Here is a 20,933-nt window from a genome sequence, read left to right on the forward strand (position 1 = left end):
AGTGCAAGAAGATGAGAGGAGGAGAAGCACTGGGACAAGAAATATACCACGACCCCAAACCCGACCACGAGTACAAGGTCCAGAACCCATTTTTGAGCGGGATCCCACCACTTTTAGGCAACAAGATGCCTACCACCAACCATCCCACAAGTATTTGGTGGTAAACAAGAGAAAGCACGAAAAGTCTTCACAAATTCATGTTTTACCATGGCATTCCAGCCAATGTAGCACAAGGAACATACTATAATGCATTCCTTGACGCTGCAGGGAGGGCTGGTGCAGGATGGAAGGGACCTTCACCATTTGAATTATACAATGTATATTTGCCTCAGGAGGTAGAGGAGCTAAAAGAATACATTGATGGTTTGAAGCCAATGTGGGAGACATATGGGGTTACTCTTATGGCTGATGGACTGACTGGACCTACTAGGCTGTCCATCATAAATTTCATGGTGAGTTGCAATGGAAAGACTATATTCTTGAAGTCTATCGATGAATCAAAGCATATAAAGGATGCATCATACTTGTATAAGGAGTTGAAGCAAGTGGTGGAGGAGGTAGGACCAAGGAACGTTATCCAAATTGTGACGAATAACGGTTCCAACTATAAAAAGGCTGGAGAGAAGTTGATGAATAAGAAGAGTAAGAGGATCCGGCTCTTTTGGACCCCATGTGCAGCCCATTCTATTGATTTAATGAAGGACATGGGGAAAAAGACTTTGGTGGCGGGTGTGGTAAATAGGGCAAGACAAGTGACAACTTTTGTGTACAACCATTCTTATGCTTTAGCCTTAATGAGGGAGAAATGCAATGGAGATTTAGTGAGGCCTGGTGTCACTCGATTTGCCACCAATTACATTGCATTGAAGAGCTTTCGAGTAAGGCGATAGGTCTAAGGTGTATGTTTGCAAGTCATGAATGGTTTGGTTGGCAAGGTTCTAAGTCGAAGAAGCAAAGGTAGCACAATGACCATTGCAAATGATGGATTTTGGAAGGACTTGGGGAAAGTGGTTGGCATATTAGAGCCGGTGGTGCGATCGAGGATGGTTGATACAGAGAAGAAGCCTACTTTGGGCCACATTTATGCCGCCATCCAAAAATGAAGGAAATGGTTAGAGCTGCTATAACTCGAAGTGCAAAGTCCTACACTAACATCATTGATGAGCGGTGGGAGAAGTACTTGAGTCATCCATCGCATAAGGCTGGTGAGTTCAACATACTTTATACTTTAAATGTTATAACTTTTTTACATTTACATATTCAAAACCCTAAAGGCATTAAAGCGATTAAGTCGCTAACAAATCATATTTGTGGTGTTTACTTTACCAAAGATACTATTTGAATCCAAAGTATCACTACTCCCATGATCTTGGGCTAGACATAGAATTGTTAGAGGCAGTTCAGCTTACTCGGAAGTTGGAGCCCCATCCAAAGACACAAGTGCTTGCAACGATGAGGTGAGAGTATGGGACTTTGGCACTTTGGTTTTATGAATGTAATTACTAAATAGGAAATACTAATGCCTCATATTGAAAATAGATCAAATACTTGAGAGAGGCCTCAGAAGTTTCGGTCGACTAGGCTGCGGTGGAGGGTAGACAAAAGTCGACCCTGGTAGGTGGCATGATATTACATTTATGAATTATACTTTTATCTCTTTAGAATGTACATATTCTTACTATTCTATATTTGCAATGCAGCCGATGGTGGGTGCTTTATGGTACAAGTTCACCCAACCGAGGAAGGTAGCGTGAGAGTGCTCTCACAAACTTGTTCATCCTCCGGATGTAAGCGCAATCGGAGTACATTCTCATTGATACATTCAAAGAGGCGGAATAGGTTGGGTAGCGAACGACGGGCAGCTTGTGTATGTGCACTACAATATGAGATTAAGGATGAGGCACATACGTGAAGGAATTGAGGCCAATGATAAAGAACCCATTGAATCTTCCAACATTTTTCAAGAGGACTCGATGACGATGAGGATCCCCTATTCCGGTGGGTGAGGGATCGTGGTACACTGATATGGATCAATCTAGGGGTAGGCCCGACCCCACAGCGTCTCTGTAACGCTCGATGTTGATGAATATATGTCGACGCAAGAGGGCGTGCACATGCGAGTCACCGAAACCTTTTGAGCTCTTAGGAAATCCTGCGATGATGATGATGGTGGTGGTGATGAACCTGGTGATGCTAGTGATGGTGATGGTGATGGTGATGGTGATGGTGATGGTGGTGGAAGCCGCTGCGCCGCTAGTAGCATGGAGCGTGGCGGTTATTATGATGATCGTCTGAGGGGATGCACGAGCAAGACGAGCAAGAAGTCGAACGCAAGAGGACCCTGTGCGTTTACCTGGTGAGTCTCGTTACGCATGCCACTCAAGATCAAGACCATGGTGGCTACCCTAAAACATACAAAAGTAAAGAAGGGTCGCAAACACTCACATCCTCATATGCTCAGGGAGGAGGACAACAAGCATAGCATGAACACCATGCTTACAAGTTTTTGAAGCATGAGTATAGATACTACTAGTGAGCATCGTCCATGGCAATCATCTCAAGATCATCATGGCTATGACTATGGCCAGCAGAGCACCGGCTCCGATTATAGTGCCTATGGTCGAGATGGGCAACAAGAAATGAGTATGACAACAAAAGCTCTAGGTCGTGTTGGATATACATTCCTAGTCCCAAACCATCATACATGCCTCAAACTCAATACGACAAGAGTAAAGTGGATCTTACACCTCATACCAACAAACAGCCCTCCCATGTACCCTAAGATAGGGAGATTGGTATATGTTGATCGAAGACTTATATGGAAGTTGTGTCACACTATTTGCAACACTATAGCAATTCCATGACATGGGAATTCTATGTGGATCGATATAGGGATGAATTTCTTGTTCAATCTCATTTTATGTAACAAATTAAGTGAACATTGATGTAATGTACATTTTATTTGAATGTTTTGATTGATGTGTGCTAATTAGAATGTTTTGATTGCTAATTTGCTATGTTTTACTAAATTATATATAGATTATGTTGTTTTAGTACGACTCGTCCGCTACCAACCTATGGTCCAAAGTGAAACTCATATTTGGACTTGTTTTTTAAAACGGGCATGCCATTGTGTTTAAATGGCCCGAAATAGGCTGGATACCAAGTTTCGGACCCAAAATATGTGTACAACCCACCGAGTTAGGAGTCCGAGTCCAAAAAAAAAAAATGCATCAACTCGCCGAGATCTCGGCGAGATCTCGGCTCGACTCGGTTTCTGGCCTGGCCGAGATGCCACCGAGACCCGAGTTCTCGAACCTTGACTCTCCTATTGATCAAAATCACAAACTAGGAGAAGATTGTGGACCTCACCTTATAGATGCAAGAAAGTATCAGAGATTGATTGGAAAACAAATTTACCTCTCTTTGACTCGTCCGAACATTACTTAGCAGTTGGAGTGGTGAGCCAATTTATACATGCCCCCAAGAGTGGGTACATGGATGTTGTATATCGCATCATCTGATACTTGAAGTCTTCTCTAAGAAAAGGTCTTCTCTATTCTAGGCACAACCATTTGATGATAGAAGGCTACACTAATGTCGATTGGGTTGGTTCAGTTTCAGACAAACGATCTACATCAAGTTATTGTACATTTGTGGGTGGTAATTTATTCAGTGGAGGAGCAAAAGCAACTGTGGTGGCCAGATCTAGTGCGAGGCTGAGTTTAGGGCTATGACTCATGGAGTTTGTGAACTCCTATGGTTAAAGAGGCTAGTCCAAGAGTTGGGGTTCGATATTGAAGCACCCATGAGGCTTTATTGTGATAACAAGGCTGGATCTAATGCGTTATAGTGAAGCACCTACTTGGATGTTGTATATCGCATCATCAGATACTTGAAGTCTTCTCCAGGAAAAGGTCTTCCCTATGCTAAGCACAACCATTTGAGGATAGAAGGCACACTGATGCTGATTGGGCTGATTCAATTTCAGAGAGACGATCTACATCAAATTATTGTACATTTGTGGATGGTAATTTAAGTCACTTAGAGGAGCAAGAAGCAACCTGTGGTGGCCAGATCTAGTGCAGAAGCTAGGTTTAAGGCTATAGCTCATGGAATTTGTGAACTCCTATGGTTGAAGAGGTTAGACCAAGAGTTGGGGTTCGATACTGAAGCACCTATGAGGCTTTATTATGATAACAAGGCTGCCATAAGCATAGCTCACAATCCTATGCAACATGACAGAACAAAGCACATTGAAGTAGACCAACATTTCATCAAGGAAAAGATAGAATCTGATTACATTTGCACCCCTTCTGTGAAAACTTGATGATCAACTGGCGGACATCTTCACCAAAGGACTTACTTCTCTGATTCTCTCCAGTTTGGTACCCTAGTATGCAAGCTGGGAATGCATGAGTGCATGATAGAACAAAGCACATTGAAGTAGACCAGCACTTCATCAAGGAAAAGATACTCTGGTTACATTTGCATCCCTTCTGTGAAGACTGATGATCAACTGGCGGACATTTTCACCAAAGGATTGACTTCTCTGATTCTCTCCAGTTTGGTACCCTAGTATGCAAGCTGGGAATGCATGACATTTATTCTTCAGCTTGAGGGGGAGTTTTAGAGTTTATGTAATAGGGGTACTTTAGGAACTAGTCTGTTGACTAGTGGCCATATATTGTAATTTTTCTTTTTACCTTTTACCTCCCTAGGGAGGTGTATGTAATTCCTTTCATATTATTAGTGAAGTAATATAGGTGTGTTGGAGACAATACTCCAACACACAACATTGCAGCATTTTCTCTTCTTTCCTTCTTCTTCTCCAACCTCCTACTTCCATCTTTTCCCTTGTTCCCTTGCACTCTTTAACCTCCAACTCATACCCACTACCAACGATTTGAACAATTTGTTAAGCTTCTGCTCGCTGATTTCTGTGAGATTCAGAACTCCTTTGTTCTGAGATGCAGTGAAGCCTTTGGTGAGATGCCAAGATAGCTTGATGGGATGCATAGTTGGACTGGTGAGATGCTAGTCAAGGTCTACGTGTGAAGCCTAGTTCATATTCTTCCATCTTCTATCTTCTTGACTTCTTGTTTTTCATTCCATCAAGATTAGTTCTTTGTTTTCTCTCCATTCCTACACAGGTTAGTTCTCTATTTTCTGTTTTTTGCTTTTTGTTAACTAACTTCTATCAGTCTTCTTCTCAGTTTTCCAGTCAGAAACTAGTGTTGATAGTGCCATGTTCTTCCCCCCATTGATTCTACTACCTGTTGGCAGCACACAACCAACTCTAGAGTCCTGCGGCAGTAACTTACATGCCTTAGTTTCTATTTTTCTAATTTCCTTCTAGTTTCTATTTCCTTCTTCTTACTTTGTTTAGTTTCTATTTTTTCTATTTTCCTTCTAGTTTCTATTTCTATTCCTTCTTCTTACTTTGTTTCCTTGCCTCTTATTCCCCATTTTCTATTTTTGTTTTCACTTGCGATTCTTCACCTCTGTTGCAGGAAATTATACCCTACAGTCCTACTTGTGGGTTGGGTTCAATACTTCATGTTTTAGTGACTCTAGCTGATCATTTGGTACCAAAGCTATGGAAGGATAGCAGAGCCACCATGTTGACGGACGATATTGAGGGTTGCAAAATTCTACCCTCGATTGAAGAATGATCGAGTGGATCTTATTCAGCATCACTACAAAACTTGTGAACAAGGTTTTTTTTTTTTATGACGGGGAGAGTTGATGCAGTTCAGAAGAACAGGAAGGTCAGAAGCAAACCAGGCCATTGGACTGGACCAATATGTTTAATTTTGAGTGTCCAATGGGTTATATAGACCATGGGCTTAGCATTTTTGGGTTTACTGTTGTAATGGGTCAATTCAAAAAACCCAAATATGAAGGATTTAAGGCCTATACAGTATTAGTGTTAGTTTCTATTTTAGTTGAGTTGTATACTTTATTTTAGTACTGTTTCTAGAAAAGTTGGATAGATATGCTACAATACCAGCCATTGTTTATTTTGTTAAAGTCCTAGAAAAGTTTTTATTTTGAAGAAACACTTAAGTTGTTCTGGATTCTCCCTACCAAACATAGGGGGTTTCCTATTTTGCTTATTTTCATGAAGTTATAAATAAAGAGTAGGGGATCATACCAACTACCAATGATTTGAACAATTGTTAAGCTTATGCTTGCTGATTTCTGTGAGATTCAAAACTCCTTTGTCATGAGATGCCAAGGTTGCTCGATGGGATGCCAAGTTGGACTGTTGAGATGCTAGTCAAGTTCTAGGTGAGAAGCCTAGTTCAAATTCTTCTATCTTCTAGTTTTTCATTACATCAAGGTCAGTCCTGTGTTTTCTCTCCACTCCTACGCAGGTTAGTTCTCAATTTTCTGTTTTTGCTTGTTGTTGCTAACTAATATCAGACTTCATCTCAGTTTTCCAGATCAGGAACAAGTGTTGATACTGCATGTTCTTCCCATTGATCCTACTACCTGTTGGCAGCACACAACCAACTTCAGAGTCCTGTGTCAGAAACTTACATGCCCTAGTTTCTATTTCTATTCCTTCTTCTTAATTTGTTTCCTTAGCTGCTAATTTCACTCCCCACTTTCTATTTTTGTTGTCACTTATTATTCTTCACTTTGTAGCTTGAAATTATACCCTACAGTCCTACTTGTGTGTTGGGTTTAGTTAATTGCTGTTTTAGTGAGTAGCCCTGTCACACCCTACCCAATCCACGGCATAATGTTAGACGCTAGGATTGGTTTTGTTTGGTACAGATTTGAACTTTTATGGTTCAGAATATAGTTCAATTAATTGGGTGACCAGGTTCAATGAACCAGTGCAGCTTTATCCAATCTAATTGATTAGGACTTTATTCTCTTTCTTTATTTAATATTCATTCATATAACAAATTAGGATGAGTCCAGTCAAATGTCGATATTTTAGTGGTTACTTATTTCAGTTATTGGGTCTATTTAGGAAACCCAACCATTGTTTGCCAAGAAAGGAAGTTTCCTTTATTGTTTGGTTTTCTTTATTATTTCTTTAAGTGTTATTTTTGGTTAGTTAACGATTCTCCAAAACAGCTTATGCATGGGGAAATTTTATAGTTTATCTTTTCATTTATTTATTTCCTTTTTTTAGATAAAGTTTGATTCTATAAATTATAGAGTAAATTACTCAGACCTCCCCTACTTTTCAATCTTGACTTCACTTAACTCCAGTCCATTAACGGTGTTAGTAAAAAATCTGCTGTGACCAAAATGCCCTTACTAATAAAGACCAACATCATCGCCCTTTCCCTTTCTTCTTCCTCTTCTTCTTCCTCCTCCTCCAAACCCACCTGCCCCCACCCCTCTGCAACCCCATCCACGCAGGTCACAACCTCCATTCTCTTATTTTTCGTCTTTCTTTCCTGAAACCTCACCCACCCTCACCCCCCTGCAACCCCGCAATCTAAACCCTAACCAACACATGAAGACATCCACCTTGTCATGTAGCAAAACAAAGGGACTGCTGTACCCAGTGAGAAATAGGGCTTGAAGTCAAAATCAAAATCACAGAACAGCTAAATCTGCTAACAAAATCAAAGATTGAAAAAACCTGAACCAACAAACAAACAAAAATTCAACTTTTTAAACCAACAAAAAAACAAAATCAAAGATTGAAAAAACCTAACTGCTCACCATGAACCTACATTGTTCCTAGAAACTCTTCCCATCTGCGTTGGGGCTGGTTTCCGCATAGAACACTCATCAAACTCAGCTTGAAGAAACATGAAAATGAGGGAGACCAAGAATGACTCATCACTCAAGATTGGGCAATTTAGCTTCAAACTGTGATGGATGGAGAAGCCCCTAAAATTCTCTTCTGACTTTAGAGGTCCAGTTGGTTACAAGTACCCAAATAAAAATCATCTATAGTTGATTGAATCTAGTCATGAAACAGCTAAGAATTTTCCACCTTTCATAATCTCCATTCCATGGGTACATTCACACCATGGCGAATACTTCTTTGTAATTGTGCATGCTGTATATGGTTATTGGTGAGAGTTTCCCATTTTAAAGGAGGATGCTGAGGAAATGGGAAGTCTTTTCGGTGGGTGATGCAGGAGCAGGACAACTAACCTAATTCAACCCACTAAGAAAGACTCAGGGAAATGGGTTGATAAAATAAGTTATATGGTTGGGTTGGCAGAGTGTTTGCGAAATAGGGTAGAAAAGGTGTAATATGTGATGAATGAAATCTCATGGATTTCTCGTAACTCTTTGGAGGTGCAATAGGATAAATGAAAAGCAGTGATCAGAACAGAGCAAGGTAATGAAATGGGTTGGAACAAGAGCTTTCTGGTAGGATTTATGAGTATGTTCAAGCAGAGATCCTCTCCAAATCCTAACGAAGCCAAGGTGATTAGGTGGGAGATAGACAGTGATTCCTTTTTATTTTTATTTTTTGTAGATTTTTTATGTATTAAGGTTTTTTTTTCCCCTTGATTTCTGGTTACCCAAAACATGAAATTACACTGAAGCTGAGAAGGATTCAAACTTGTATAAATGAAAGGGCTCCAAACATCATCTTGTGGGACTCTGATTTAGTTTTCAAACTTGTATAAATGGTCACAGCATCTAACGTAGAGCTCAGAAGCTTGTGCAGATGCATCATAGGTTTGAGAACTTGAACAAAGTGCCGAAAAACGGAAGCCACACAATTTGCGGCCTGCGTGGATGGGGTTGCAGAGGGGTGGGAGCAGGTGGGTTTGCAGGAGGAAGAAGAAGAGGAAGAAAAGAGGAACAAGAAGAAGGGTGTAAGGGCAATAGGGTAACTTCCTAAAGGGAAAATAGGTATAATTGTCAGGTTTCTTAGGTTTTTCAAATTTATCCATTAACTAGCGTTAAAATACTAACAGACTGGCGCTAAGTGAACCCAAGTTTGAAAAGTAGGGGAGGTCTGAGTAATTGTTAGAAACGCAAGGGAGGTTCCCTGAATTGTCAGAAAGGTCAGGGGAGGTCTGAGTAATTTTCTCTAAATTAAATGTAAGGATATTCCAGCCATCCACGATTTGATAATGGATTGAATTAGTTATTTGAAAGAGATTGTTCTCTCTCCCCTCTCTCTTCCCCCTTGATTTGGGGTTTGTCTCTCTCCTGTCTCCTCTTCCCTATCTTATTGTTGAATAATGTAAACCAGAATACCGTGGGGGTATTCTGGTCTTTTGGGTACTTTATTTTTATGTTTTATATCTGTTTATGTACTGCCTAGCTGTATCGGCTAGGCAGGGGTATTTTAGTCATGTAATTTTATGTTTCAGCATTATAAATAAAGGTGCCTGGGTGATCACATTCGGTCATTCAAGCTTTCTCAATTCTGTTTTTGATATTCTGGTTCTGAACATGGTATCAGAGCTAGGGTTTTAAGACCTACTCGATTGTCAAAAAACCCTTTCCTCTCTTCTATCGATTCCCCTCTTCTATCCCTTTCTTCGATTTCTTCTCTCTCTCTTCTTCCTCTTTCTTTGGTCCATTCAACTCTTCTAGGGCAGCACCCATGAGGTGATCCAACTATGGTTCGAGTGCTGCCCTCCATCTCACCTCAATTTTAAAACCCTAATTCAGATCGATAGCTGCTGTCATTATCCATCTCTGCGATTTAGGATTGCTTCAGCTTTTGTGGAGATCGATTTCATAACAGTTGGGAGATCGATTGTTTTCTTTGGAGCATCACTGCAGGCCTACAGACAGCATCTATCCTCTCTGATTTCACATTGATTGAAGACCTCCAAGCTGCAGCCTATTTCCCCTTCTTATCGATCTCAACTGTCAGGGTTTTACAAAACCCTGACACTTTATCGACTTGGTTATTCTAGGCTGCTGTTTGGGAAGATTTTTTGAGGGATTATTCCCTGGTTACCTTGCTGCAGCCGACACTGTTTCAACACCAAATTCCTGCTGTTTTTTGAAGATCAGAATTTTGTCCAATTCCAGATCGACTTCTGCAGAATTTTGGAAAATCAGTTTTTTTTTTTTTTTTTTCTCAAGGATCGAACTCTGCCTTGCTGACTTATGAGTGACTCAGAGGTTACATCAGCTACTTCTGGAGGAGCCAGACCAGGAATGATTTCCTGCCCTATGCTGCCGCCATCAAACTTGATGGTACCAATTATCTGATTTGGGCCAGATCATTATCCTTGACTGTGGCTGGCAGGGGACTCACTGGCCACCTTACTGGTACCACCAAACAGCCCCCTCCCGCACTAAATGGGCTGCCAATGATGCAATGGTGATGTCTTTTGTTCTGAATTCTATGACCACTGACCTCTCTAGTCAATACCTCCTCCTTGACACTGCTACTCAGATATGGACTGCTGCCAAGGGTACTTATGGTCGTTCAGGGAGTGGTGCTCAGGTTTATGAGATCCGGAAGACTCTTCAAAACACTACTCAGAAAGAGATGATAGTCACTAAGTACAATGCTGCCCTCAAGTGCTTATGGCAGCAACTGGATCACAATGCTTGATGCCAGCCTACCACTGCTGCAGATGTTACAGCCTACCACACCTATGTGGATCAGTTTCGGGTATATGACTTCCTGGCTGGACTTAATGATGATTATGACCCTATTTGGGTGCAGGTTCTTGGTCGGATTCCTTTTCCCACTTTGGAGGAAACTTTTTCATTTGTTCACAATGAAGAGACAAGGAGGGCTGCTATGATGATTACTCCTAAGGTTGACAGATCAGCTTTACAGACTACTGGTTCCATCACTACTGACACTTCTGCTGATAATGTTGCTGCTACTGCTGCTACTAAAGAGCCTGTGAAGTGTGATCATTGCCACAAACCATATCACACTAAGGCTCAGTGTTGGAAACTTCATGGGAAACCTGTTGATTTTGAGAGCAAACGTGGTCATGCTAAATCTAAAAACAAGGCCAATCACACTGAAAGTGTAACTCTAGCTCCCACTACTGACATTGGTTTCTCCCAAGAAGATCTTCAAGCTCTTCGGCGTCTGTTGAACACATCTGCTGCCCCCACTACATCTGCTGCCAATTCAGGTTCTTTCATTGCCCGTACAGGTATTTCCTTTGCTGGTCATTGTGCATCAGTAGTTTCAACTCCTTGGATCATAGACTCTGGAGCTACTGATCAAATGACAGGTTCCTCCAATCTTTTTAATACATACTTCCCTGCTTCTGGTAAGGACAAAATAAAAATTGCTGATGGGTCCCTCTCCTCCATATCTGGGAAGGGCTCCATTGGTTGTTCCCCTTCCTTGACTTTATCTTCTATGTTACATATTCCCAAGTTTACTACTAACCTTCTCTCCATTAGTAGTATCATTAAATCTTTAAACTGCAAAGTGACATTCTTTCCTACTCATTGTGTTTTTCAGGAACTGGACTCGGGGAAGACGATTGGATCAGGTAAAGTGCATGGCGGATTGTACCTGCTTGATGGAGATCCTGCATCTACACAAGCTTTACCTTCTAGGCTTTGTTCCCCAGCATCTTTCTCTTCTGAATTACACATATGGCATTCTAGACTAGGACATCCACCTTTAGGTACCTTATCTACTTTATTTCCTGCATTAGGCAAAACTTGTAATAAAGAAGACTTTTTTTGTGAGCCTTGTGTCTTGGCCAAACAGACACATTCCAATTATCCTATTTCTAATAAAAGGTCATCTTCTTTATTTCATGTTGTTCATTCTGATGTGTGGGGTCCTAGTAGAAAAGTTGCTCTTTCAGGTCATCGGTGGTATGTCACCTTTATTGATTGCTATTCTAGGTTTACTTGGGTTTATCTCATGCACAACAAAAGTGAGGTTTTCTCATGTTTTCAGCACTTACATCAGCTGGTTCAAACTCAATTTCATACCACTATTCAAATTTTACGGAGTGATAATGGGCGAGAGTATATGGAAGGTCAGTTCCAAAAATACCTGGCTGCCCATGGGATCCTCCATCAAACCAGCTGTGTTGATACTCCAGCCCAAAATGGTGTGGCTGAGAGGAAGAACCGCCACCTCTTAGAGGTAGCTCGTGCCCTTTTGTTTGCCCGGAACGTCCCCTCAGTTTATTGGGGGGTTGCTGTCCTCACTGCAGCCTATTTAATTAATAGGCTGCCCAGTCGGGTCCTTAACGCTAGACCCCCTGTTGAGCTACTACTTGGCTCTTCCTCCTTTGTTGTTCCTCCTAAAGTGTTTGGCTGTGTCTGCTATGCCCGGGATACCAGGTCCCCGGGCAAACTTGAACCCCGTAGTCTTCGGGGCATTTTCTTGGGTTACTCTACTACTCAGAAGGGGTATAAATGCTATCACCCTCCATCTCGCCGGACTTTTGTCAGCATGGATGTTGTGTTTCATGAGAATGTCTCCCACTATGTGTCCCCACCTCTTCAGGGGGAGAATGTTAGCGAAGATGTGTCGACTGTTGAGCATCCTCCTCCCCTCCAGTCTGTTTATAATGAGTCTGTTCAGCCTACTTCTAGTCCTTTCCCCAAGTCAGGGGGAGCAGAGCACTCCAGCCCAGACTCCTGTCCAGAAGACCATTAGTGAGTTTCAGGGGATAATTGATGCTAGCACTATGAAGACCTATGGAAGGAAACATAAGCAGGTTCAATCCACTGTTGCTCCCGTACCCATCCAATTGCCGAACCTGGATCCAGAACCTGCCTCTCCATCTGGTAATGTTCCTTCTCCTGATTTGCCTATTGCCCTTCGCAAAGGTGTCAGGACTTGCACTCAGCATCCTATATCTCATGTTGTCTCTTATGACTCCCTTTCCCCATCATTTCGTGCTTTTGTTACTTCTCTTTCTTCTGTTCATGTTCCTAATAATTGGCAGGAAGCTTTATCAGATGGAAAGTGGAAGGCAGCCATGATGGATGAAATGGAAGCCTTGAAAAAAAATAACACATGGGAGCTTGTGGTTCTTTCACCTGGGAAGAAAACCGTTGGATGTAAATGGGTGTTTGTGGTGAAATAGAAGGTGGATGGCACCATGGATAGATATAAGGCACAGCTCGTTGCCAAGGGTTTTACTCAGACATATGGCATAGACTACCAGGAGACCTTTGCATCTGTTGCAAAGTTGAATACAGGCCGCGTGTTGTTATCATGTGCAGTCAACCTTGGTTGGGAGTTGCAACAGCTAGATGTTAAAAATGCCTTCCTAAATGGAGCACTGGAAGAGGAGGTATACATGGACATTCCACCAGGGTTCTCTTGTGACAGAAATAGAGGAAAAGTGTGCAGGCTGAAGCGTGCATTGTATGGGCTGAAATAGTCACCCCGGGCTTGGTTTGGTCGATTCCACAAGGCCATGATTTCTGTGGGCTATAAGCAGAATAATGCTGATCACACACTCTTCATCAAGAGGATTGGTGAAAAACTCACTGTTCTTATAGTCTACGTTGATGATATAGTGGTTACTGGCAATGATGGTGATGAGATCAGACAGTTGAAGACCTTCCTTAGCCAGGAAGTTGAGATTAAAGATCTAGGCAAATTAAGATACTTTCTTGGGATTGAAGTGGCCAGATCTATAAAAGGCATATTTCTCTCCCAAAGAAAGTATGTCCTAGACTTGTTGGCTGAAACCAGTTTGCTAGGCTGCCACCCTTCAGACACTCCTATGGATCCTACTGTTCGACTCAAGGAAAATGGTGGTGAGCCTGTTGATAAAGGCCGGTACCAAAGACTTGTAGGGAAGCTGATTTACCTTTCACACACTCGTCCAGACATTGTTGTTGCTGTGAGTGCAGTGAGTCAATTTATGCATGATCCCTACACTTCTCATATGGAGGCTGTTCTTCGTATTCTACATTATTTGAAGTCAGTTCCTGGAAAAGGCATTCTTTTGTCTTCACATGGTCACCTACGGGTAGAAGCATACACCGATGCTGATTGGGCTAGTTCTACAGATCGGAAGTCTATTTCTGGGTATTGTTCTTTTGTAGGTAGAAATCTTGTTACCTGGCGTAGCAAGAAGCAGAATGTAGTTGCTCGTTCTAGTGCCGAAGCTGAATTCAGAACTATGGCACAAGGAATTTGTGAGTTTTTTTTTTGGGTGAATAAAGAATATAATTACTAAAGAAAAAGAAGAGGGCCCCCAAAGGGAAAATACAAGAGCCCAAGGCTATGAGAGCATTAGCTAACAGGAGCTAGAAGAGAGAGAAACATTAGAGAGACCCCAGGAGACAACAATAAGCATGTTCCTTGGGGTGTCCTTACAAAAAGAGGGAGGGGCAGACAGCAACTTTGAGGAGATTTCACAGGAAATGGAATCCCAAATCTGCTGAAAGGTACGCGATTTGGAGGTCCATTTCCTAATATTCCTCTCCATCTAAATGTGACTAAGAGCAACACAGAAAGCCATCTTTCCCACAGAATCACACAAAGAAGTTCCTCCATAGGTCATGTCAACCCAAATCCATTCTCTAGAGAAACTGAGAATCCTTCTTTGGGCAGGCCAACATTTGGAGAGGATGCCTTTCCATATGGCCTTGGAGACAGGACAATCAAAGAACAGATGAGCCAAGTCTTCCCAGTTGCTCCAACAAAGGCAGTAAGAACTGGACACCTGGATGTGCCGCCTGCGAAGGAAGGCTTGCGTAGGAAGACATTCAGTGAAGACCCTCCAAGCAGTGAAGCAGTGCCTAGGGATGTGATGCCTGAACCACAGAAGCTTCCTCCAAATAGCCATCGGACCTTTCTGCCAGATAAAGTTCCAAGCTCCTTTAGAGGAGAATGTAGTAGAGCTGTTTGCATTCCAAGAGACACTATCTCCCCTAGATGTCAACCTTCTGCTGATAGACTGAAGCTCACCCCAGATAAGAGCTAACTGCAGAGAGGAGGTTGGGGGGGGAGCCCAACCATCAAGATGGAGAATATCAACCACCCGAGCCTTCCTATGAAGACCCGAAGCATAAATAACCCTAGGGGTGACAAGGTGGAGTAATATTCTTTTAGGGTGCCAATTGTCCAGCCAAAGAGAGGTGGAGAGCCCATCACCTATGTGATTGTGGATGTGACTTTGAACAAGATGACGAGCTTCCAGGATCTTGCGCCAAACCTAAGAAGCCTCAGAGGAGACATTAATAGTCCAAATAGAGTCTTGCCGGAGGAGTCTCGAGTAAACCCAGTCAACCCCAATGCTCTTTTTCTTAGAGGCTATCTTCCAAATGAGCTTGATAATACCAGCCCGGTTGGCTTCTTTGATCCTTCTGATACCCAGACCACCCTCCTTTTTTGGGAGGCAGACTGAAGCCCATTTGAGAGGGTGGAGAAACCTAGGCATGTCAGAGCCTTACCAGAGGTAAGCAGCTAACAAGGATTCCAGGGACTTGATGGGTGCTTGCGGCAACCCATAGATGCTGGACCATTAGATGTAGGAAGCTTCTAGGACAGATCTGATGAGGACCAGTCTACCAGCATAGGAAAGGAGCTTGGCTTTCCATAACTGAAGCCTTTTCCTGATGAGATCCAACATGGGAGTGCAGTGATGAGCAGAGAGCCTAACTGGGATCAAAGGGAGACCCAGATACTTGACTGGCAGATGGCCTTCAAGGAACCCTGAGCTGTCTAGAAACTCCCTTTTGTCCAATTCTGGAATACCAGCAAAGAAGATGAGGGATTTGTTAGGATTGATGCGGAGCCCTGAAATGGCATGGAATTGACGAAGACAAAGCAATATACACTCGAGCGAGGCTATAGAGGCTTTGGAGAAAATCATCAAGTCATCTGCAAAAGCAAGGTGGGTAAGCTTTAAAGCTTTGCACTTGGGCATAGGTGTAATGAGCTGCTGATCAGTACAGGACTGCAAATGTCTAGAGAGGACTTCCAGAGCCAAGGTGAACAAGTATGGAGATAAAGGGCACCCCTGCCGAATGCCTACAGTAGCACCAAAGTAACCTGTCGGGCTGCCATTGAGGAGAACAGAGAACTTGGGAGAGGAGATGCAGTGACTAATCCAGTTGACAAAAGGCATAGGGAACCCCATCTTGAGCATAACTTGAGAAATGAAATCCCATCTGAGGAATTTGTGAGTTACTTTGGCTTAAAGGGCTACTATAGGATTTGGGTCTTCCTATTCGCCTTCCTATAATGCTGTACTATGATAACAAAGCTGCAATCAGCATAGCACACAACCTGGTACAGCATGACCGTACCAAACATGTTGAGGTGGATAGGCATTTCATCAAGGAGAAATTAGAGGATGGGCAGATTTGTATTCCCTTTGTGACTTCTTCTAATCAGCTTGCTGATGTCTTCACCAAGGGTCTGCCTGGAAAGTTATTTCACCCTAATCTAATCAAGTTGGGCATGATCGACATATTTGCTCCAACTTGAGGGGGAGTGTTGAATAATGTAAACCAGAATACCGTGGGGGTATTCTGGTCTTTTGGGTACTTTATTTTTATGTTTTATATCTGTTTATGTACTGCCTAGCTGTATCGGCTAGGCAGGGGTATTTTAGTCATGTAATTTTATGTTTCAGCATTATAAATAAAGGTGCCTAGGTGATCAAATTCGATCATTCAAGCTTTCTCAATTCTGGTTTTGATATTCTGGTTCTGAACACTTATCTTTCTATTCCCCCAACGATTGTCTTTTTTTCATCCTTGCGACACTATTGCTAACATATCTGAAAACCACCACCAGCAGATCATCTTCCATTGACTTGATCTGCATCACGACACCTAATTAAAATACTGGACAATAGTACTTACTCTTCCCCATTCACCCCTTCCTTTACCTATAAATCTAGTAGATCAAGCTTCACCAAACATCTCCTTACAGTATTCCAGTTAACTGTCACCTTCAAAAGCCATTGTCCTAGCAAAAGAGGACATCAAACAATTCAATACCTGAAGTGCTAGCTGTGCTAGCCTCCAACCGAATTTAAGTATTTAACAGTTTTGACTTGATTTTGATCTCTTGCTTCTTACTTCTTTAAGTAGCTATTTGCAAATTCTCATCCAAAAATGCATATGGCCTAATTTTTAGATCATATTGTAAACATGCCCGACAATCTCCTCTTCATCAACACCAAAATCAGATACATCCTTGACTACATCCATTTCCGGTTCCTCGTACTTTTGGAGTATAAAATCCTCTTTTATTAAACAGAAACTTTAACCAATTTCCGATTATAGAATCAAATTCCACAGGGATTGAATATATGTATTTATCCACGAAATTGGTTATTAAAACTAATTGTAGTTAATATTTACAGATATATTACTGATTTTGGCAGGGTTCACGAGAGATCCTACCCAAACTGATGGTCACAAACATAGAGGATAAAAAGGAAGTTGTTATACAAACCTGAAGTTTGGATTTGGGAGTATGACTCTGCCAGACAAATATCCTTCAGGGAAGGTTACTCCCCTTTGCTCCAAGTATGCTTCAAGAATTGAAATTTGTCTTTTAGTTTCTGCAACCTGAAGTACAGAAATTGCAACTGCAGTTAAAGTTCAAATATTTGAAAAGAACAAAAGAAAAAGAAGAATCTCTTGTTTGAAAAGAAAAGGAAAAGGCTTACATAAAAAGTAGAGAAGCAACACAAATATACATTTTAAAAAAAATAAAAAAACCTTCACCTTAGACCAGGCTAACTTGTTCTCACTCCTATTCACATGCCAAACGAGATGGTCAAGGCATGTGCCAAGAAATGAATCTTTCAAAGGGTATGGGAGGGGTGTTTCCATTCCTATTTTGCTTCTGCCTTCTATTGCTGCTGTTTTCATGCAATCTTCTCATTTGTCTTTTACTTCAGCTACTTTTATGTGATTTAAGCATTCAATTTTCAAGTTAATGTCTAAATCCTATTATCTTGTATCTGAAAAGCTTCTTTTTTCTTATAGATTTGGTTCTGAAAAGCTATTACTAAATTAAACAACTTCTATACTTCTAGTTGAGGCCATTATCCATAGGGTTTTAGGGTTCTCTAAACCTCTTCCACATCAGCCACCCATACCCCCAGCCCTAACCCTTACTATCATTCTACATTCAGAACATAACATGACGGCCCTAATAAAGATCCCAGTATGAGAACAAAGAGAATATGTGAAAGAGGATAGCCACACATAATCCCCAAAAATGCTAGACACTCTTTACCCAGAACCTTGACTGTGATTGAACAAGAATCGATTGAAATACTTAATAATTTATAAATGCTCGAATATTTTCGTTGTTTTTTTAATATAATATTTAATATTCAACTGACAAAAGAAGATGAATTTAATAAGGCCCCATTTGGTTAGTTGAGAACTAAAGTATAATAAAATTCCATTCGTAAAAGTAAAATGAGATAAGTGAACATAAGTGAGTGAAAATAGCCAAATGTGGAAGAAAAACATTACATTTCACACTGAAAATCAGTCCATGTGTTAGGTTATAATGCTGCAGCACTACTCTTGTGAACTTTTTTCAATTCAAACTTTCTATAAGCTTAGGTTCCCAACATGTTTCATATACCACCTTACATCAACTTTACTTCCAACAGAACCCACCACTAAAGATTTTCTTTTGTAGTTACTTTTTCATTTCACTTTACTTCACTTACAAATGGATATTTCATCGTACTTCACATTACTTGCTGTTATCTTTTTGTAGTTCAGTGGACTCATCAATCAAAGGTGAACCAATATTTTGGCAGAGTTGCTAACAAAAAGAGATATTTTCAGATAGTAGTGAATGGATAGAAGTTGTATTATGAGCCTATTCTCACAGGTGTAATCCCCGCAGTTATTGTTCTACAGTAGTCATCCCTCCACCCCCACCTTTGCACTTCCCTTTATTTCATTACTAATAAAACAGAGGTAAAAAGTAATGTTCCCTATAGGAACAACTGAAAATGCACAACTATCAATATAACAAACCATAACCCTTCTTCAAACTGCTTCCTTCATACCTAATTGAAAGTTTATGAATTTGCAAGTCAACTAAAAATTCAATTTTTAACTCAATGTAATAAGTTTCATCACTAGATTGAACTTTATTGTATCAATTCAATTAGAGTTAGACATAATTTTGGGGTTACATTTACAAAGTTGATTAGTGTTTCTTGTCATCCAACCACATTAATTTAGAGTTATTAGAAGTAGTATTCAGAAGTCCGGAATGAGACAGATACAAGATGAATCAGGCACCTGCAGTATCAGAAGTTGCTTCTACCACCAAAACAATCAACGGCATTAAATTTTCTTGAATTTATCAGCTCAATAGATGGGTGATTAACTCAAATATGCAATTCATTTTGTTTTTGTGATTGGTAACTGGGGTCACAAATAGTAGCATAGCAGGTGAGAAAGGGTTACACAACCAGGCCTACGGTACAAGCAAAATTAAATGTGTATCCTTACTTATCTATTTATATATTAGTTGAGTGATACCATTACACAGTGAATTGGTGTTACAGACTATGCTGAATCTATCAGAAAATCAGGGAAGAACCGAAATTGAGACTTACAGGATCAGGATACCTCTCTGTTTTGCGGGTGCGATCACCTGTGCAAACCCAGGTTCCATCGGCATCAATTCCCACAAAGCCCGAGTAATTCTTGACTGAGATCACTACCACCTCCCTGCAAACAATAGAAATTATACTAACTCAAATACCCATAAAAAAAGGTACTAATTTCAACACAGTATTCAACCAGGAGAGGAAAAAAAAACCAACCTTTTAGTGACAAGAACCATATCGATATTTTGACGAGTACCCGAATCGGCATCTGGAATTCTAAGACCGAGATATACCTTCCCACCATAGACCTTCTCAAGTCTATAGAAAGCCAAAGCAACTAACATTACAGAAAAAACTCAAATACGAAAAATTCTCGCATTTCATAAAGACACCAGCATCAAATTCAGAATATAGACTGACCTATTGGCAACGATGAACTTGGCATCCGTGTCTGAGGACTCGATTTCGTAGGTGTCATCGTCGTAGAAAAACCGTTTGATCAACCGGTAGAACACTAACCCACAAAGAATCTGTATCCACATGGTCTTGTCGAATTGCAGGGAATGCCTGAAAAAAGAGCGTGGAATAATTGTAGATGTAACCAAGGTAGAGAGTAGAGGAATGAACCAACGTAATCTACTTTTGTCCGCTCTGAGTGTTTCCTCTTTATCTTCTTTAAGCGCTACAGTGGCATTATATGCCCTTGAAGCTTTTGTGCCTTTCGTTCGTTAAGAACTTTGACACTGAGATACCCATGTTGGCCACACGGTTCAATTCCTTAACATCGAAGTACCCGAGCGAGTTGACTGACCCATCAGCCACCATGCGAGAAGATCAGAGGAAAGAAGTAAAGATGCTACATTGCAACGGCTGAGGGGCTGGTGACATTTCGAATCGTTCTTTTTTGTATCATTTTTATTTTGTATTTTAAAATATATATATATATATATATATATATATATATATATATATATATATATATATATATATTTACAAATGTTTGGTATCATTTATGAATTCTATATTTATTTAAAATAAATCAAAATAATAAAAACAACATAATAGAGTCAAGACTTTTGTTTTTGAGGTGAATAATAAAATCAAGACTTTTATAGCTAAAAATCATTTTTTGATTATTTTTGCGGATATTGTAATGAGCATGTGCTCATAAGTCCAAAAATTGAGAGGTAAAATAGTAAATTTGTTTTGGGGATGTTAGGGTTGAGGAGGGGGGACCCAGATCTCTCCAACGCGCATCTGATGGCTGAAAACACCCAAGCACGCACCTGATTGCCTTCAGCTGTCGGATGCACGCTAGAGAAGATCTTTTTCAAGGGAAGGATAGGGATGTAAACAGATCGGATTCGGCTCGGATAGTGCTATATCCGCATCAGCATCCGTATCCGATTAGCTTTCAAACGGATTTGGATAGTGCTAAACGGATACGGACACGGA

The 20,933-nt window shown here is 40.9% G+C and overlaps 1 protein-coding gene across 2 annotated transcripts in view; it reads right to left on the reverse strand.

Moving 5' to 3' along the window:
• Nucleotides 1–20,325, reverse strand: part of LOC122666281 — a 43,070-nt gene extending 22,745 nt beyond the window's left edge. Inside the window, exons 1-4 of one of the 2 annotated variants that reach the window (XM_043862465.1) lie at nt 19,899–20,325; nt 19,695–19,796; nt 19,485–19,599; nt 17,339–17,454 (exon numbers count right to left, since the gene is read on the reverse strand). In XM_043862465.1, coding sequence (XP_043718400.1) covers nt 17,339–17,454; nt 19,485–19,599; nt 19,695–19,796; nt 19,899–20,020 — 455 coding nt within the window. In that variant the 5' untranslated portion in view covers nt 20,021–20,325. The remainder of the gene's footprint in view (nt 1–17,338; nt 17,455–19,484; nt 19,600–19,694; nt 19,797–19,898) is intronic. The other variant, XM_043862464.1, reaches the window with a different exon arrangement.
• Nucleotides 20,326–20,933: the final 608 nt, after the last annotated feature.

Source organism: Telopea speciosissima, chromosome 6 (assembly GCF_018873765.1).
Source record: "Telopea speciosissima isolate NSW1024214 ecotype Mountain lineage chromosome 6, Tspe_v1, whole genome shotgun sequence".
NCBI classification, from domain to species: Eukaryota; Viridiplantae; Streptophyta; class Magnoliopsida; order Proteales; family Proteaceae; genus Telopea; species Telopea speciosissima.